At 42.1% G+C, this 15,756-nt stretch overlaps 1 protein-coding gene and 1 long non-coding RNA gene across 2 annotated transcripts; one reads left to right on the top strand and one right to left on the bottom strand.

Annotated features, from left to right (window-relative positions):
- Positions 1–94: 94 nt before the first annotated feature.
- Positions 95–15,398, bottom strand: LOC116789287 (glycerol-3-phosphate dehydrogenase [NAD(+)], cytoplasmic-like). Its single transcript, XM_032692929.1, has 8 exons — positions 15,235–15,398; positions 10,139–10,316; positions 8,058–8,198; positions 6,711–6,849; positions 4,955–5,067; positions 3,890–4,123; positions 3,636–3,742; positions 95–2,192 (listed from the first exon to the last, which is right to left on the bottom strand). The coding sequence occupies exons 1-8, from the start codon at positions 15,273–15,275 to the stop codon at positions 2,096–2,098; spliced, it is 1,050 nt and encodes a 349-aa protein (XP_032548820.1). The 5' UTR covers positions 15,276–15,398; the 3' UTR covers positions 95–2,095.
- LOC116789288 lies at positions 2,561–7,309 on the top strand. Its single transcript, XR_004357964.1, has 3 exons — positions 2,561–3,857; positions 5,466–5,595; positions 6,531–7,309. It is a non-coding gene; the product is annotated as an uncharacterized LOC116789288 (long non-coding RNA).
- Positions 15,399–15,756: the final 358 nt, after the last annotated feature.

Raw genomic sequence — 15,756 nt, 5'->3', positions numbered from 1 at the left:
TGATGATTTAACTGCAAGAGTAAGCGCAGTAAAGGACCACTATTACAACAGTAATTTATTTTGTAAGAATGTTGAAAAATGAAATTACATCAAGTCTTCATATTGATCACTTTATTAAACTGTTGTTTGATACACTTTGAATGTAAAATGTTCTATGTTATTATTAGCTCATACATGACATCAGAAATTCAGCCTGACGGTGAAGTAAGGAGGTTCCTGAATTCTCTATCCCACCCTCATGTATTTGATACTTTAAAATTGTGCAATATATGTTACTTTTCCACTTGAAATTGAAGATCATAAATTCCCTGCTTTTGTGAAAAGGATTTGGCCACATGATTCCCATTTCAGTGGAAGGAATGTTGGTGTTGCCCTCTGAGCCTCGAGCCATTGGCTGTGACTGGAGTCTGAGCGGGAGAAGCTGAGCTGCCTTTGCTGCTGTCCAGCAGGGATCAGGGGTGCTGCAGCCATTGTTTGGTACTTGAGCTAGCTTTGCTAGCTGTGAGACTGAGATTTTTACAATATATTTGTAATTACAATACATTCGTATATATATTACTCTGATAATATTCCTCTATAATGAGTTGAAATGATTTTATAATCTTTTTTTCTTTCCTCTAAACAATCTACCCGTGAATACATAGCTTAAAAAAAACCCACTTGCCTTCCTCTCTGCTATTTTGAAAAATCAGATAAAGCACAGCAAAAGTAGGTTACTCTTCCTTTTTGTTTGCCTTCTCTCAAAATAGGAGTGTTTCAAAAGGGTATTAAAGCTTATAAAATGCACCACTGTTCATTTTGTAGATGATTTTAACTCTGAAAAACATCAGGTATGTAAAGTTACCTAAGTACAACTATAAGGTTTAAAAACTTCAGTGGTTCTAAAGTTTACGCCATTGGTAGCACAATAAAAAAACCCCTGGCCTATGCACCAGGTTGTGTTTAAAATTCAGAAGTAGATGGAGATCTGTCTTGTGGAGTGTAAGATGTGTTGCTTAATCAGGATCAGGGCATTACTCTGCAGTCTGGAAAGGCATGGGTTGCTGCACTGGAGTCAGACCAGTGGAGTTTCCCAGTGGAGTTAAAATGCTGCCCCGTTTCAAATGGATTTCTGTGCGTCTGTAGCGGTCGTTTTCATACTTGTATAAAAGTCAAGTACCACAAAGGGTTTTTCACTGTTACTCGTTACGCCCTCAAAATAACAGCAGTGCACAAGGTGCAAGCTGAGCTGTGCCTCCATCCTCCCTGCCAACCTCCACTTCTCCCCTCTCAGCTGGTACCAATTCATGACGAAGACTTGCTGAGAAAATCTGATGCGAACAGAAAGGTGTTCGGTTATTTCAAATTTTTTTTCTGTATCTTAAAGGAATACGGTAAGTTTATAATGAAGGTCAGACTACTACTGATGATTCCTAGGGTCCCAAATTTGAAACGGTACCCCCATCCAAAACCCCTTATTTCTCCTTTCCCCCACACTTAAACCATTTTATTTATACATCTGCTGAACACTTGTGCGTGTCAGAGCACAGTAACAATATTGATTTTTCCAGAGAGGCTTATACTGGGAAATGAAACCAAGGAGGGCCTAAATGTCACAAAATAAAAAATGTTATTTGTGTTCGAGGGGAATTATGGAATCCCAACATTTGCCCATGTGATTGCATGTTACTGCTGTCGGAGCTTTTTTTTTTTTTTAAATTATAATTTGTCTCTTTGAATGACTTCTTCAATTTTTCTGTATTTTGTGCTGTTCTCTGATAGCATTAGTAGGCAAAATGTTGAGGTTCTCATGAGCTATATTAAGATCTTGTTATGGAAATTAGAAGGGGAACTGTTTTCAGTCAACAAGAAAGGAATTCTAGGGAAATGCCCATGTTATTAATTCATACTGTTAAATTTTACATTCATTTCCTATTCCTTGGGTATAATGTTGAAATTAAAGGCAGATTTTTTTACCCCCAGAACAAGGATAACGAAATACATTCTTTGCTGCCTTTACAGCAAGTATTGTCACACAACCTGTTTCCCTAATTGCTGGGTAGTGGACAGAAGTCTCAGGAAGGTGAGAATGCAGCCAGGTGAGGAGAGGGGATCTCTACATGTGCTCTGGGTGGTTCTGCAGGCACATAATGAAATCCTGGATCGCTTGACCCTCGTAGCAGATCTTGTAGATGGTTGTAAATAATGGAAACCTAAAAGAAGCACATAGCAATTAAAAAGTTGTTAAAGTTTATATGTACATTTCCATTCCATTTTAATGGAAAAAGAAATTTTTATTTTGAAAGTGGAAAAATTTTGTCTCTCTTTACAATATACTTTCAACTTGGAGGTGCCTTTACTGGAAGACTACATAGGGCAATGAAGAGAAGCTAGGGGCAAATCTTGGGAGTGATAGCAGAGAAAAGCTATCTTGGAGACAAAATTCCTTTCCAATATTTTTTATTTAAAAACAATCTTGAATTGCATGTTCTCTTTTTCCTGCTGTGTGCAAAATGGATATATTATTTGCAGTCACTGCTGTTATCTAAAGGACTACAAAGAATGAAAATGTCTAATGGTTTTCTTTTCATGACTTAAAAGGATTCTTTTCCTTTTATAAGCTGAATTAGTCATTATGTGGTAAAAAATGAGTCCACCAAATGACTTGGAGCTGACTATGTAACTAAGCGCAATTATAGGATAGTATTGGATCAAGTTGTGATTTAAAGTTCACATTCTGTCAAAATGAGCTTCCCTTTTCTCTCTCATTTTTGAAGATAAAGCTACTTGAATTTTCTGTATCTGTTATAATTCCAATAGGGTTGGGGTTTTTTTTAAGTATTCATTTAGCTGTGTTTGACCTCTCAGTACTGCTAATGGATGGGAGGGAATAGGATGGAGGGAAGTTTAGGTTTTCTGTTGTGTAAGCTGAGACAAAGGTTTCAAGCTGTAAATAATCTTACATCATCCCAAACAATTAGAGGTACTTTTTATCTCAGCAGTATTTGTGGTACTAAAGCATTGATATCAGCACATGTTACCTTTTAAGGCATGTAAAAATTTTGATTAGGAGTATGCTCCCAAATTTTGTACTGAGATAACCAAGTTAAGGTTCGCACTGAGAGCAGGACTGCTGCAAGCTGCAATGGTGATCCACTGAGAACAAGAAACCCTTTGATCACAGATTGAACCCACACATCATATCTGCAGGCTGACTTTTTGTATGGCCTAATCTTGTTTGGGGGATGGGGATGTCTGGGAGGCTCCTTTACATTATTATTTCTTTTGTTTTCTATGTATGGGCCGTTCAATTAAGTGTTGGACTCGATGATCCTTGTAGGTCCCTTCCAACTCAGAATATTCTGTGATTGTTTTCCTTGCATTTCCAGTACGTGATCTCTCATTTCTCTTTTCTTAGACACTAACAGTATCCCCTGAACCCTCTCCATGTCTGTGACTTGTTTCTTCTAATGCTGCTCAGCCTCCATCCTATTCAGCTGACCATGGCAATGAGGAGTCAGGCCAGGCTCTACTAGTGGCCCAAGTTGTAGAAAGTAGTCGTTGCAGATAATTAAACACAAGTACTGCTAAGGAGGCTATGAAACACTTGTAATCTGCTGTTGATTCAGTTGTTTTTTTTAAATCAAAGCACTTACTTATCCAGCATATTTTTCTGTTTCAGAATCTTGTAGACTTCAGCTGAGGTCTGAGGACCTTGCAGCTTTTGTCCATTCAGCATCTCGTTTTCCAGTTCCTCAATGGACTAGAAGAGAGAAGACTGATTACTTGGATCAGAGGGGATACTGCTGTGATACCAGCAGCTATCAAGAAGATAAACAGCTAATGATGCCTTTGTAAAACACAGGATTTCTTCATACGTTAGTGTAAAGTATTTCAAAATCCTCCTTACCTTTCCTGTGCGAGCAAAGGCTTCTGCTACTTTTCTGTTGCGTCCCCCGTAGCAGGTAGTGATCAGATCAGCAACCCCACAGCTTTCCAAAAAAGTGGCTATTGACACTGGTCCCTTGCAGAACATCTTGGCAAAGGCCACCATTTCCATGAGGCCCAAGCGTATCACTGCTGCCTTGGTATTATCACCGAAACTCAGTCCATCACAGAACCCAGCTCCCACTGCCACGATGTTCTACAAACAGAAGAGGGAAGGAAACAGTCAGGCAAGGTGTGCACTGAGCTCTAAGAAAATCCCACAACTCTGTCTTCATCAGAACAAGGTTCAATTTCCAATGGCCACAAGTTTATCTTATGAAGAAAGGGGCCAGGTAGCGAGTGTTGGACAAAAGTCACTGGACTTCTAGAAAATTTTTCTGAAGTACTTACTGTTATTCCCGTGGGCAAAAATCAAAGCAGCTTGTTTTATACACTGATGTTGCAATCATGTAGCATGTATGCAATTAATGTTTTGTTCTTCTGCTAGTTCCAAGTCAGTACTCACTGACCTTTCTTCTATTTAACTATTTAAACTATCCCACACCTTTCTAGGTTTTCTCTGAAGGTTTCTGATTTGAGCAGGCATGGGTTCTATGCAGATGCTGCAATAGATCAAATTTTGGGCTTGCCTACAAAAATGATGAGTAGAATTGCCCTTTTCTACAGCTCTAAACATATTTTTGAGGATCCTAAGCACCTTTAACAACTCCTCACCATTGTTCTGCACCTCTCCCTTCCCACCTTCCACTTCCAAATAAAAAAGCAGAAAGGATCACAGTCTGAAGTCACTTTCAGCACATATAGAATCTCACTGAAGTGCCTCCTCGTTGGAAACTTGGTAGTTTTGGTATTATTTCTGATTTTCTCTGTTTTCCACGTTGAAAAACTGGCACGTGAACTTTGTAACTTGTCTGCGCTCATTCAATCACATGGTGACAGGAGTCAAATTAGAACCCCTGGCTTACAGAAGACTCAGGTGAGGGTAGGATTTGGCCCTAATGGAACATTCTGGTTCGAAACCACTCACTTTTAAGGCTCCACAAAGCTCCACTGTATCGGAGTCAGGCACCACGGTAATCCTGAAATTGGGAGTCTGCATTAACTCTTTAAAGATTTCCCCTTGTGTTTTGTTTTTGCAACCTGTGGGGAGGAAGCATGAAAGTTAGAATGTTTTCACATGTTTCAGAGTGCACACAGTTAAGCTTAACCTGACATAAGGTTCCAGGGACCACTTCAGGTTTTGTGATCTCAGTAACTGGGTGTTGCTAAATCAGAGCAGTTCCCACTGCTGGAAGCCGGTGTTAAATGTAGGCAAGCCCCAGAGCATTGACCATCATCGCTTAGTAACATTTTAAAGAGCTTAAAAGTAGATGGCCCCTAATGCAGCATTCATTGTAAAACCACAGACCTTGCAAAAGATATTATTTACAAACCGCTCTCTGTGCTTTCTGGTATAATTTCTGCTTTGAAAATGTAACGTGTCACTGCTGAGTACTATTATGGAACACAAATGATTATTGCCCTATTTATTATTACAGAAGGATCCACAGATAATGAAGTTGAACGTGTGCACTGCTGGAAGCCTTTTCCTACCAGTTCTATGGAGGCCACATATCATGTCTTTACAGTGCTTGCCCAAGGAGAGCCCCATGTGGTAAAGGGATTGAGGTTTGCCTTGATCCAGAGAGCCCATGGCCTGCTGGGCAAAGATTTCTGATTTGAGTTCCACTTAAGTTTTATAGGAGGTAGTTTGGTTTCCTTCAGGGAGAGCTCAGCAATGATTTTACTGGCCTGGGGCACCACACTCTGGTGTGGTAGCTGGGCGGTTTCTGCCCCATCTTATGAGAAACTTTAGCTTTGCTTCTCATTCTTCACAATACCAATTCTCTTTGAGGTGGTTGTTTCTGGGCTGCACGGCTTTCCCCGAGGACAAAAGCAAGGGGCAAAGCTCTTTGCACAGTGATCATCACAACATGGCTTCAAACCAGGCCAGCAGAAGTTAAATTCCCTCCAGGAAAATTAATATAGCTCAGATCTCCTAATGATATCTGGTCCTATTTGGACCTAGTTGCTCTGCCAGCAACAAATACCCAGCTGGTACAGTTTTCGCTATTATTGTAACATTTGCAAGGCACAGGAACACTATTGCAACACAGTTTATTTTTCTTTTGCCTCCACAACTATAGAAGGATGTAACTTTAATTTTGACTGACTTTAAAAATCAATGGGTTTTAAAAACTACTGGATGAACTTTCCAAATCAGGTCAGACCCAGGTCTGGGAGGATCTGAGGCCGTGTCTTGGCAAGCAGTCTGAATGGGAGGAAGGAACAGAATGTTACTGGGAGTTTTTTCCAAAGAAAGAAATGTGAAGATGGAGAAATACACCTCTGGGAGTGTGAGCACATAGGAGCTTCTGATTACACTTCTCTATCTAGACTGTGTAGTGTATCAGCTGCCAATGTACTCAGTGTTGAGCTCTAAGACACAAAACGTGGCTCTTGCCAACTCCTACAGAAACAGGACTAAGCTGTGATTTTTTTAATGGATTAAATTAGCTCTAGCACTGAAAAACTCACTGTCAATTTGAATCTGTTCCTTCTAGGACTGAACTCTCCAGAAATAATCCTGCCTCCCTGAAGGAGCTCAGCAGGTATTGCTCTGCTCTGGAACCACCTGGGACCTGTCACATCCCCCTGCTTCCTCCAGATGTTATCTTGTTGCCCAGCCACAGGTGATACTAAACCCCAGCTACCAGCTCAAATTGACTCTTTGCAATAGTTACCAATGGTGGTTTCACAGAACTTCTCGTCAGCCACTTCCTTGGCTATGTTGGCCCCCATAAGGACACTGATTTCTATTTTCAGGTGCTCTCGAATGAGGTCAGAGATGAGCTTCAGGCCATCAGGACCATCATCAATCCCCTAAATAAAAGACAATAGTCAAAGCCAAGGTATTAGAATAGGAAAATGACAGCAGCAGACCACTGGTAAAGTAGAAGGTATTCTATTGCCTGCAGCTCTTGTTTTAATTGGAAAAAAATGGGGTCTTATATTCACTAGTGTTACCCATGAATACAAATACCCTGGGTTTGTACTTTCATAACTGCAAAATCAAGGCAAGTTCAGGGAGAAGGAGTGGCAGTCGAGGTAACCTTGCGAGAGGCCTCACATCCAGTGCTGCTGTCCCAAGGCTTGCTTTCTTTGGTTCTGTGTTTTTCCTTTCTGTTAAATTCCTGTAGTACAGAATCAAACCTTTAAAATAAGCCTATGAGCTGTGGCTTCTTCAGTATTAATCTGATTGTTTCTTTGGTATTGAGGAGTATACTGAACTGTCTTTTTTTTTTTTTTTTTTTTTACTGATCTGGTTTTTTTTTTTAAGTTAAAGAAGGTAGTAAATTTGCAGGAATTTCCTTTCTTTCCCATCTTCCTCTCCTCTGCTTACTGCTGCTTGTGATGTAATTTCTATAAGGGGGAAATATAAAAGGGGAAGAGCTGGTGTTGTAGTCTGAAAACTTGAATTACATTTCTTTCATTACAACTTTAAATGGGATATTTCCTGTAATGCAGTGAAAAGAAGTGTTAAGACTATATTCCTATGCCATGCCTCTGGCTTTAATTTGACATTTTCTTCAAAATATTAATTCTTTTTTAAGATTACAATAATTTGGTACCTCTAACCTTAAAAAGAGATTCCTTAATTCATGCCAGGCTGAAATTGCTTCAATTTTGCAAAATCATGAGTGTTATTGTGCTGTTTAAATGCTGCCAAGAACAGCTTTAGCATGTACTTGGAAGAGGCCCTTCAATTCAGCACTCTCAGTTAAGAGTTAATTGACGCTGTATTGTGATGAATATTTTTTTTGGCAGCAGCACCAGCTTTATGCAGCTCTCCCTCTGTCCATTTTCACCTCCATGCTGGTCCAAATGGGAACTGATCCAGGCTAAAGATGATTGGCAAAGACAGAGATACTCTTAGCCTGGATGGGTTGCCCCATCCTTCCCTCTCCACAGCCGTGAAAGCAGCAGAAGTGCTGGCAGAGCTAGGTAAGATGTAACTCTAAAGTTCCTACCCTTAAGCTGAAGCTGTTTATTTACTCTACAGACTGGGAATTGTTGAGACAACAACTTACCTTGATCAGGGAAATCCCAAATGTTCCGGGTTTTATCTGTCCTGCAATCTGCTCACAGATTCGTCCAATGAATTGATGTGGCAGAACAAACACTAAAATATCTGCCCCATTTGCTGCTTCAGCCACGTCTGGTACAGCCACCTGGGACAAGAGGGACAACCAAAATGAGACTCAGGTAGGAATCCTCAGTCCTTGCAAGATACCAATGTGCCAAAGCCATGGCAGATGCAGTGCAAATGTCCTTAATTTTAACCACATGACCCTGTGGCATAGCTGCCAGCTCTCCATGCGAGTAGCTACAGATCTCTTCTGAAATATCCAAAGCAGCCGAACTATCTTAGGTTTGGATTTTTTATTTTTTTTTTTTTTTTATAATTTATCCCAGCCCTGTGTGGATAATCTGGGGAAGATGATGTAATCTCTAAACTTGTGGTGTCCTGGGAAGCCCCTTTGCTAGTTCAGCTCCTGGAGGTAATTCCTGAATATACTGAGGAACTCCATATGGTTCTGGAATAAGTGGTAGCACAGGGGAGCAAACTGGAGTGGTGAGACAGAGCTTCTTCTCACAGTCTTTAGTTTCCATACATCAATGGCTGTTCAGTAATAAACTCTACAATCATAATATATATTATTAAAATTAATATAAATAATAAACTATATCAAAAGGCAGAAATTATCATCATCTTTGGGGGGTTATGTGATTTTGTTTTAAATATATAGTAATTTTACCAATAGTTACAATGTGCTTAGTGACTCGTTGGCTGTATGTTTCTCCAAATACCAGTGTTACTCAGAACAATTCAAGCCAGGCCACAGAGGCAAGAGCAGGTGAATTTGAGCCTGCTAGAACAAGCAGTTTACAGTTGGAGAAAAGATCACACTTGGATACAGCCTTGGAGCACACAGCTTTAAGCAAGCGTGATTCCCAGCGGGAGAATCAGAACTGGTGCCAGCCAGGCTTCTTCTCTGGGAAAACAGCAAAGTGGAAGCGGAGCAGAGGCTGGCAGTGCTGTGCAGGAAGGGCTCCTGTCTCTCCAAAATGCTGCAAAGCAATGTAAGGAAAAAGTGATCTTATTTGTTTGGGTATTTTTTTTCTCAATCAGAAATGGTGTGAGGGTCCCTCCAGGCTCTACTGCAACTAGCTCATTTCTGCTGGTGAAGCCTCAGACTTTGCTCTAAACAGGGTGAGGCTGACCTCAAGTGATGATGACAAGCCTGTTGATCTGCTAGAAGGTCGTAAAAACAATAGTGACAACTGTTGTAAAAACACAGTAACCCAGGAGAACTGTGTGCCAAGTTCAAGCACCGGGAGTGCAAATATGCAATTGCAGCACTAAATGCAGCGCTAAATATAACCACTCCCAAGCAAGGAGACCCATCACGTGCAGGGTTTTAACTTCCCTTTACAACTGCAACTGCTCCAGGAATGTGGCGCTACTTTCTTTAACTCACAAAGCAGTGGCATTTGGCAAAATCTCGAACAGCCAAAACCCCTCACCTCACTTGCTTCAGTAGCAGTAAATAATGTAAGCTGAATAATTTAAGTAGAGATGCATAACTTGGTATATTAAATGTCCATGAAAATTAAATACCTTATATTTTTGTTGGAATTTAGTGTTATTAATTATAGCTATCCTGAAATCACCCATGAGCCGATAGCTCGTTACTCATCTCCTTGTAAGCCACAGCCCTTAGCTGTGCTGTTGATTTCCTTTTCAGAAGAAAGGAGATCAGTAGCTTTCCCTGTTCTCCAGAAGATGCCGTGGGTTTGAAGTATCTCAGCTCTGTGTAGACAGATCTCTGCTTGCCATTTCTAGAGTTGTGCTGATGTCTGCCAGAGAGGAGGATGGTGCGTCACCAGCACAGACACGGGTGTTTGAAGTTGCGCGTGACGTACGAGACAAGGAGAAATCACAGAAGTGAATTGTATTCCAGGGAGTTATATTGGAATGAGTTAGGTGACAAACCAGAATGAAGCAGTGGATTGCTTCCTACTTTTAATTTTTTCAGATGATGCCTCCCTTATTTAAAAAAAAAAAATAAAAAAATTCAGTGATTTCTAATTTTTTTTTTCAGCTTACCACATTGTGGGGTATCTTGTATCCGGGCAGATATTTAACATTTTCATGTTCCTGGTTGATTATTTCTGTGAGTTTTCTTCCATTAATGATCTCTTCAAACACCCACATCTTGACAGTAGGATCAAATCTGTTGGACTTCTGGACATTTTTGCCAATGATTCTGGCTATAGCTGATCCCCTTAAAAAAAAAAAAAAAAATTAAAAGGTGAAAAGTAGTTTTATTGTGAATTGGAAATGCAAGTTACTTTAAACATCATAACTCATAAAAGGCCTGTGCTATACAGCTGTTCAGGTGCTTGTGACATTTTTCAGAAAGCTTTATCTACTCCCCTTCATCAAAAGCCCCTCAAGTTTAAAAGCACAGAAAGTAGAAACAGGGAAAACATAACTGTAATAAGGGATCTGAAGTCATATCAAAGGCTATAGAGCAGGAGTGTGATGTACTAACAACAGTACTAAAAATATAGTGTCTGGGATTAAAATGTCTCCCTCTCCTCAAATAACTCCTTTTTTCCTGAAGACCAACAAATGTAAAATAATCCAGGTGGTAAAGCAGTGCTGAGTGATCTCACTGTGACAGCCTTTGTGCATTTCATCTAAAATAGATACATCCCACTTTCCTATCCATAACCAAAGAGTTGCAATAAGGAATTTATGTAAGCGCTAAATCCTCAGAAAAAAAACCAAACAACCCTTCAACCTGATGGTTTCTCTTTATTTACTGTTCTAATTATCACTGTAACAGGATCTGTAATAGTTGCACCCTGAGGATATTTTAACCATCCAGTTTATTTGAGTCACGCTGAGCATTTTTTAATCTCAGGTCAGACAATTTTATTTCCCCATCACCACTGCAGCCTTGCAAATACTCACTTATTTTCTTGGCAAGAGAGAATTAAAGACCCTGCAGAAAATATTGGAACTATTGCTTAATGCTCTTTAAATTATATGTGGAAGAGGGGTGATTATTTTTACTCCTCTATTCCTTCTCTCCATTTAAAGCTACTTCAATCTTTCAAATATTGCTTATTTTACTAACACAACTGAAAGAGAAGCTCCAGTTGCAACACTTGTACTCTGTCTCACTTGTAACACATTTAGCTGTGGTATGTTTTCTGGAACTTGTAAAATTCTTGAGAATATCCAAGACAAAGTCCAGGTAGGTCTGTGCTGTCAATGATTCAAAGGGCAACTTCATTGTAACTGTCTCTCCTTGGCTCACCCATATTTTTGATAGAACAGGTTTACACAAGGTTGAATTGCTCAATAATAGTAAAAGCCCAAGGGCTTAATCTTAGTCTTTAATGATAAAGAAATCCTACTGAGATCAGTGTTAACTATATGCTATATCCGGAGCTCTCATAATGCTTTAGTTAGTTAATTAGTTAGTTAGGGCAGGTTTTTGGTTGGTTTGGGGTTTTTCCTTTTGTTTTCAGGTTTTGTTTTGTTTTGTAAGGGTTGATTGGTTTTGGTCCTTTACAATGTTTAGGGAAATGTTTTAGGGGTGAACCTTTACTGTAAGAGTTCTCCTGTTTTGAAAGAAAGTCATGCAGTTGTATCATACATTCATATTATTTATAGACATACATTCATGTTATTTATAAAATTACTTATATTCTGGTCCTCTTGCCCTGCTATCAACAGAAAGCACAATCAAAGCTTGAACTGAGGATGAATTGTGGCTCTGTGAGAGTCATATGTATTAATAAGAAAAGGGTTTGTTTTTTTATAAACTTGAGATCTAAATTCATTGTCCATGTTGTCCAGCACAACCTGGATGATGAAATTGGACCTCAAGCTTATCCATAAAAATAACTTTCCTACCTATGTACCAAGAACATATGATCTTCCTTTTAAAGATATAGACTCCAGCCCTAATTTCTGAAATCTTGAATGGGACACACAACTCTTAGTAGATAAATCTGATCTTCTAGCAGAGCTGTCATTACCACTGATCAGCCCTGGGAAAAAGAATTGCTTTGTCTGTCAAGGCTATGTTCTGCACACCACACAGGCTTGGCAAAAGAGGGCTGCTTATGCAAACAAAACCAGGGACACTCATGTATAAAGACTTTGCCATTGTTTGTTTTATTTTCTCCAAAACTCAATTCAGTGAAGATTAATAGAAGGCAGAGAACTCCACTTGGATAATTTTAAAAAGTAAGTTAAAACTGCCAATCAGATTCCCCCCCCCCCCAGTTAAGTTAATGCATGTTGAAAGTTATTTACATATTGCTAAGAGAAAGAAAGCTTTTATCTGGAGATTTCCTATCAGGATAATGAGAAAGCTTTGATATAGAATAACTCAAATAAGACCCATTATTTACGTCTGTGAACATGGAAGTGTTTGTAGCATATATCAGATCTGGTGAAAAGTAGAGCTTAACAGAGCCCAGGAAGCAGCTGGTCCCTTCCCTCTGCACAGGGCAGGCAAATATACTTAAGCCATTCCTAATAGTTTTTCCAAATAGGTCTTAAAGACCTCAGCGACTGCAGGTCTCTTCTCTTCCCCAACTGGCCCATCCCAGGACTTTGCTATCCTGAACGTTAGAAAGATCCTCCTCAAATTGCAGTAAGTCTTTCTTACTGCAATTTAAGCCTATTTCTGTTCTAGAAGGGTGTCATATTGTTTTCCTTTAGATGCTTGAAGATTATGTCTTCGTACAGTCTCTTCCTTAGAAAACCACACAAAATTTTTTGAATTACAGTATTGCTCAGATTTGAAGGGATCACGAGAGGTCTCCAGCATGGGAACATCACTGAGTTCAGATGGGTTGCTCAGGGCTTTGTTCAGTCGAGTCTTGAAAACTCTCCAAGGACCACCTCCACTCTGGGCAACCTGCCCCAATGCTTTATTGTTCTCATAGTTGTTTATTTTCTCCTCCCTTAGATATTGAGTCAGAACCTTCTCTGGTTCAATTTATGACCACTGGCTCCCGTTTTCCTTCCATGCACCTCCATAAAAAGCCTGGCTATCTGTCCATGTTGAAGACAAGAATCCAGTTCAAGCTGGATCCTTGTTGAGGGCTCTGTAGCCCCAATGAATCTAATCCTGGGGCAGCTTTTGGATTCTGAAGGGCCAGGCAGCGAACTAAACCTCTGTTTTTTAAAGCAGATAACTGAGCCATGATTAACATAACCACAAACCATCCTGCACCTGACTAGCAACCATAAAATGCAGAGCAGCACTTGCTTCACTCAACCATATCACTCATGAGCCTCCTGGCAGTGTTGACTTAGCAAGTCCCCATGACCTGCTGAACTTCTGCAGCTGACATGAGCTTTTGCAGCATGCTGTGTCACGTGTCAACCACAATTCTGAGCTGCAGGAAAGCCTCAAGAGCACAGATATGAACTGCCACCCAAATATTCAGGAGGAACATAAGAAAAAAAATGTTTGCCGAAGGTAAACATTGTATTTCTACGTTCTGCTAAAACAACCTGTTCTGCCACTGAGGCTATGAATAGATGTGATTCAAACATCAGACCACAATGTTTATCTCTTCCCTGAGGAATTAACAGTCTACGTACATAGTGGGAAGCAAGAGATGGGCCCAGGCAGCCATGCAGTATGAGTAAGTAGATAATACTAAATGAGCTGGGGTCTCGGTATCTCTGTGGTAGCTCTTTCCAAGTTTGTAGGTACATGTGGAAAAACAGAATTTTCTCAAGTACATATCTGAAGGAATACAATTATGTGACTTTAAAGAATATTTTATGGGAAGGGGACAGCATGGGAAAGGCAGGACGTCCCTGCTTGGTGGTGCAGCAAGAGAACGATGAAGGTGACTGTGGGCTGACCAAAGGCTAAATTTGACTCCCAAACATGCAGTCACGGCTGTTGAGCGGCTTGGAAGGAACAATAAACTGCCTGCACAGGCAGGTGAGGGAAAAGACAGCAGCAGAGAGAGGGATGCCTCTCCTGAAATGATGTGGAAACAAATTACAGGGCCAGAGAAAGCCAGATGTGTGACGATGAGTTCCAGAAGACTTAGCTGTGCAATTCCATGTGAAAGGCTGTGTCTGAGAGTTGTCCTGCCCAAAGAGCCTGTGATCCAGCAAGAGCATGCACTGGGGGCTCAGAAAGCAGTGGATTGCTTTTGCAAGGCAGGAAGGCGAAGAGCTGTGTTTTAACTCTGCTGTGTTCTCAGCAGCTCACAAGCAACCACTCCCTCACCTATTGATTTTTTTGGCATTTGCTTCCACTTAACTGTCAGATATTTTTAAAATCTTAAGGAGCTTTCTCTCCTTGAACAAAAACAAACCCCAGAACTACCTCGAGGCTGGGTTCGCTAATCCCAAATGCATGCACATACATGTTGATCTGTTTGTTTGTGCTCACCTTACAGAAAATGTAAGAAAAGTAAATGCAAAGTCCTGTGAGATGGGCTTGCTGACTTCAGTGGGGTCTTTCAGACCCAAGAAGCTCTGGAGAGCTGTGCTTTTGTTCCAGCTAGAAAGGACTGAGCACTAGCAAACATGTTCATAAAAATGGGAATAAGGATAAATGGGAAACCTGAACACAAGACTGTGTCTGTACCAAGATGCAAAAGGACATACTGAGTAGGATGGAAGTGAAAGGTGCCCATACATCGTGGCTTTAAACGAACCCTGTGCCCCGGTTCCTTCAGAGGAACACAAACAGCATCACCGCTCTCCTCACTGCCGAATGCTACAACCTGAACTGCCTGGGCCCTGCCGCAGGCACACACAGCGACAGAGCTGCAGCTCCGGGCCTCTCTGGAGTCTGTCGCCAGGATTTAAGAGGCTCGCATACCTGGGTGATGCAGGAGCATCAGTCTTCCCAGCTCTCACGGGCTGGTGCATCTCGGGGGGACGACAGTCCCTGCCCCAGGAGCCCACAAGCCGGGGCAGGACGGGGCCGGGGTCGCGGTTTCAGGACCATGGAGATGCTCCGCTCCCCTGGTCCCGCCGCTTCCCGCACTCACCTGTTGCGAAGCCCCCGGCCGCAGCGAGGCGAGGGAGGAGAAGACGAGGAAGGAAAGAAGAGAAAAAGGAAAGAAATGGGGGGGGGGGGGGGGGGGGGGGGAAGAAGGAGGGCAAAGAGAGAGGCCCCGCCGCGCTGCGACACTTACCAGTTCCCAGAGCCGACGATGCAGACGCGGAGCGGCGACATGGTGCGGGCTGCGTCCCGCCCGGCGGGGCTCGGCTCGGCGGGGTCGGTCCGTCCCGCCCGCCAGCACCGCCCCTGCCGCCCGGCCCGGCCCCCGGCGGTGCGGGAGGGACGGGCGGGAGCGGGCGGCGGTCCCAGGGGCAGCGCCGCGTCCTCCCCGGCTCCGCCCGCGGCCCTGGCGGATGCTCTGCCCGCGCCGGTCCTTGCGCCGACGGATTGCCCTGCGATCGGACCCTGGAAGGGGGAATGGGGAAAATGGTGCTTTCTCCGAAATTTACGGGGATGAGGACCTGCGTGGGGAAAGCAGAGAGCCTGGCACTTCTTGTGGGGTGTGCCCTTCCCGTCCACCGGCAGCCCCGAGGGTTTCGGCAGGGTGGGTAACGTGGGACACAGCTGGGCCATTCGGGGCAGTGAGAGACATGTCGAGGTCCCACCTGTCCTGCCCCACAGGCACGTAATGGTTTAAATCCTTTCGACATGTGAG

This window comes from Chiroxiphia lanceolata, chromosome 7 (assembly GCF_009829145.1).
Source record: "Chiroxiphia lanceolata isolate bChiLan1 chromosome 7, bChiLan1.pri, whole genome shotgun sequence".
Classification (NCBI taxonomy): domain Eukaryota; kingdom Metazoa; phylum Chordata; class Aves; order Passeriformes; family Pipridae; genus Chiroxiphia; species Chiroxiphia lanceolata.
Note: the sequence above shows the minus strand (reverse complement) of the source record. Positions and strands in the feature narration are given on the sequence as shown.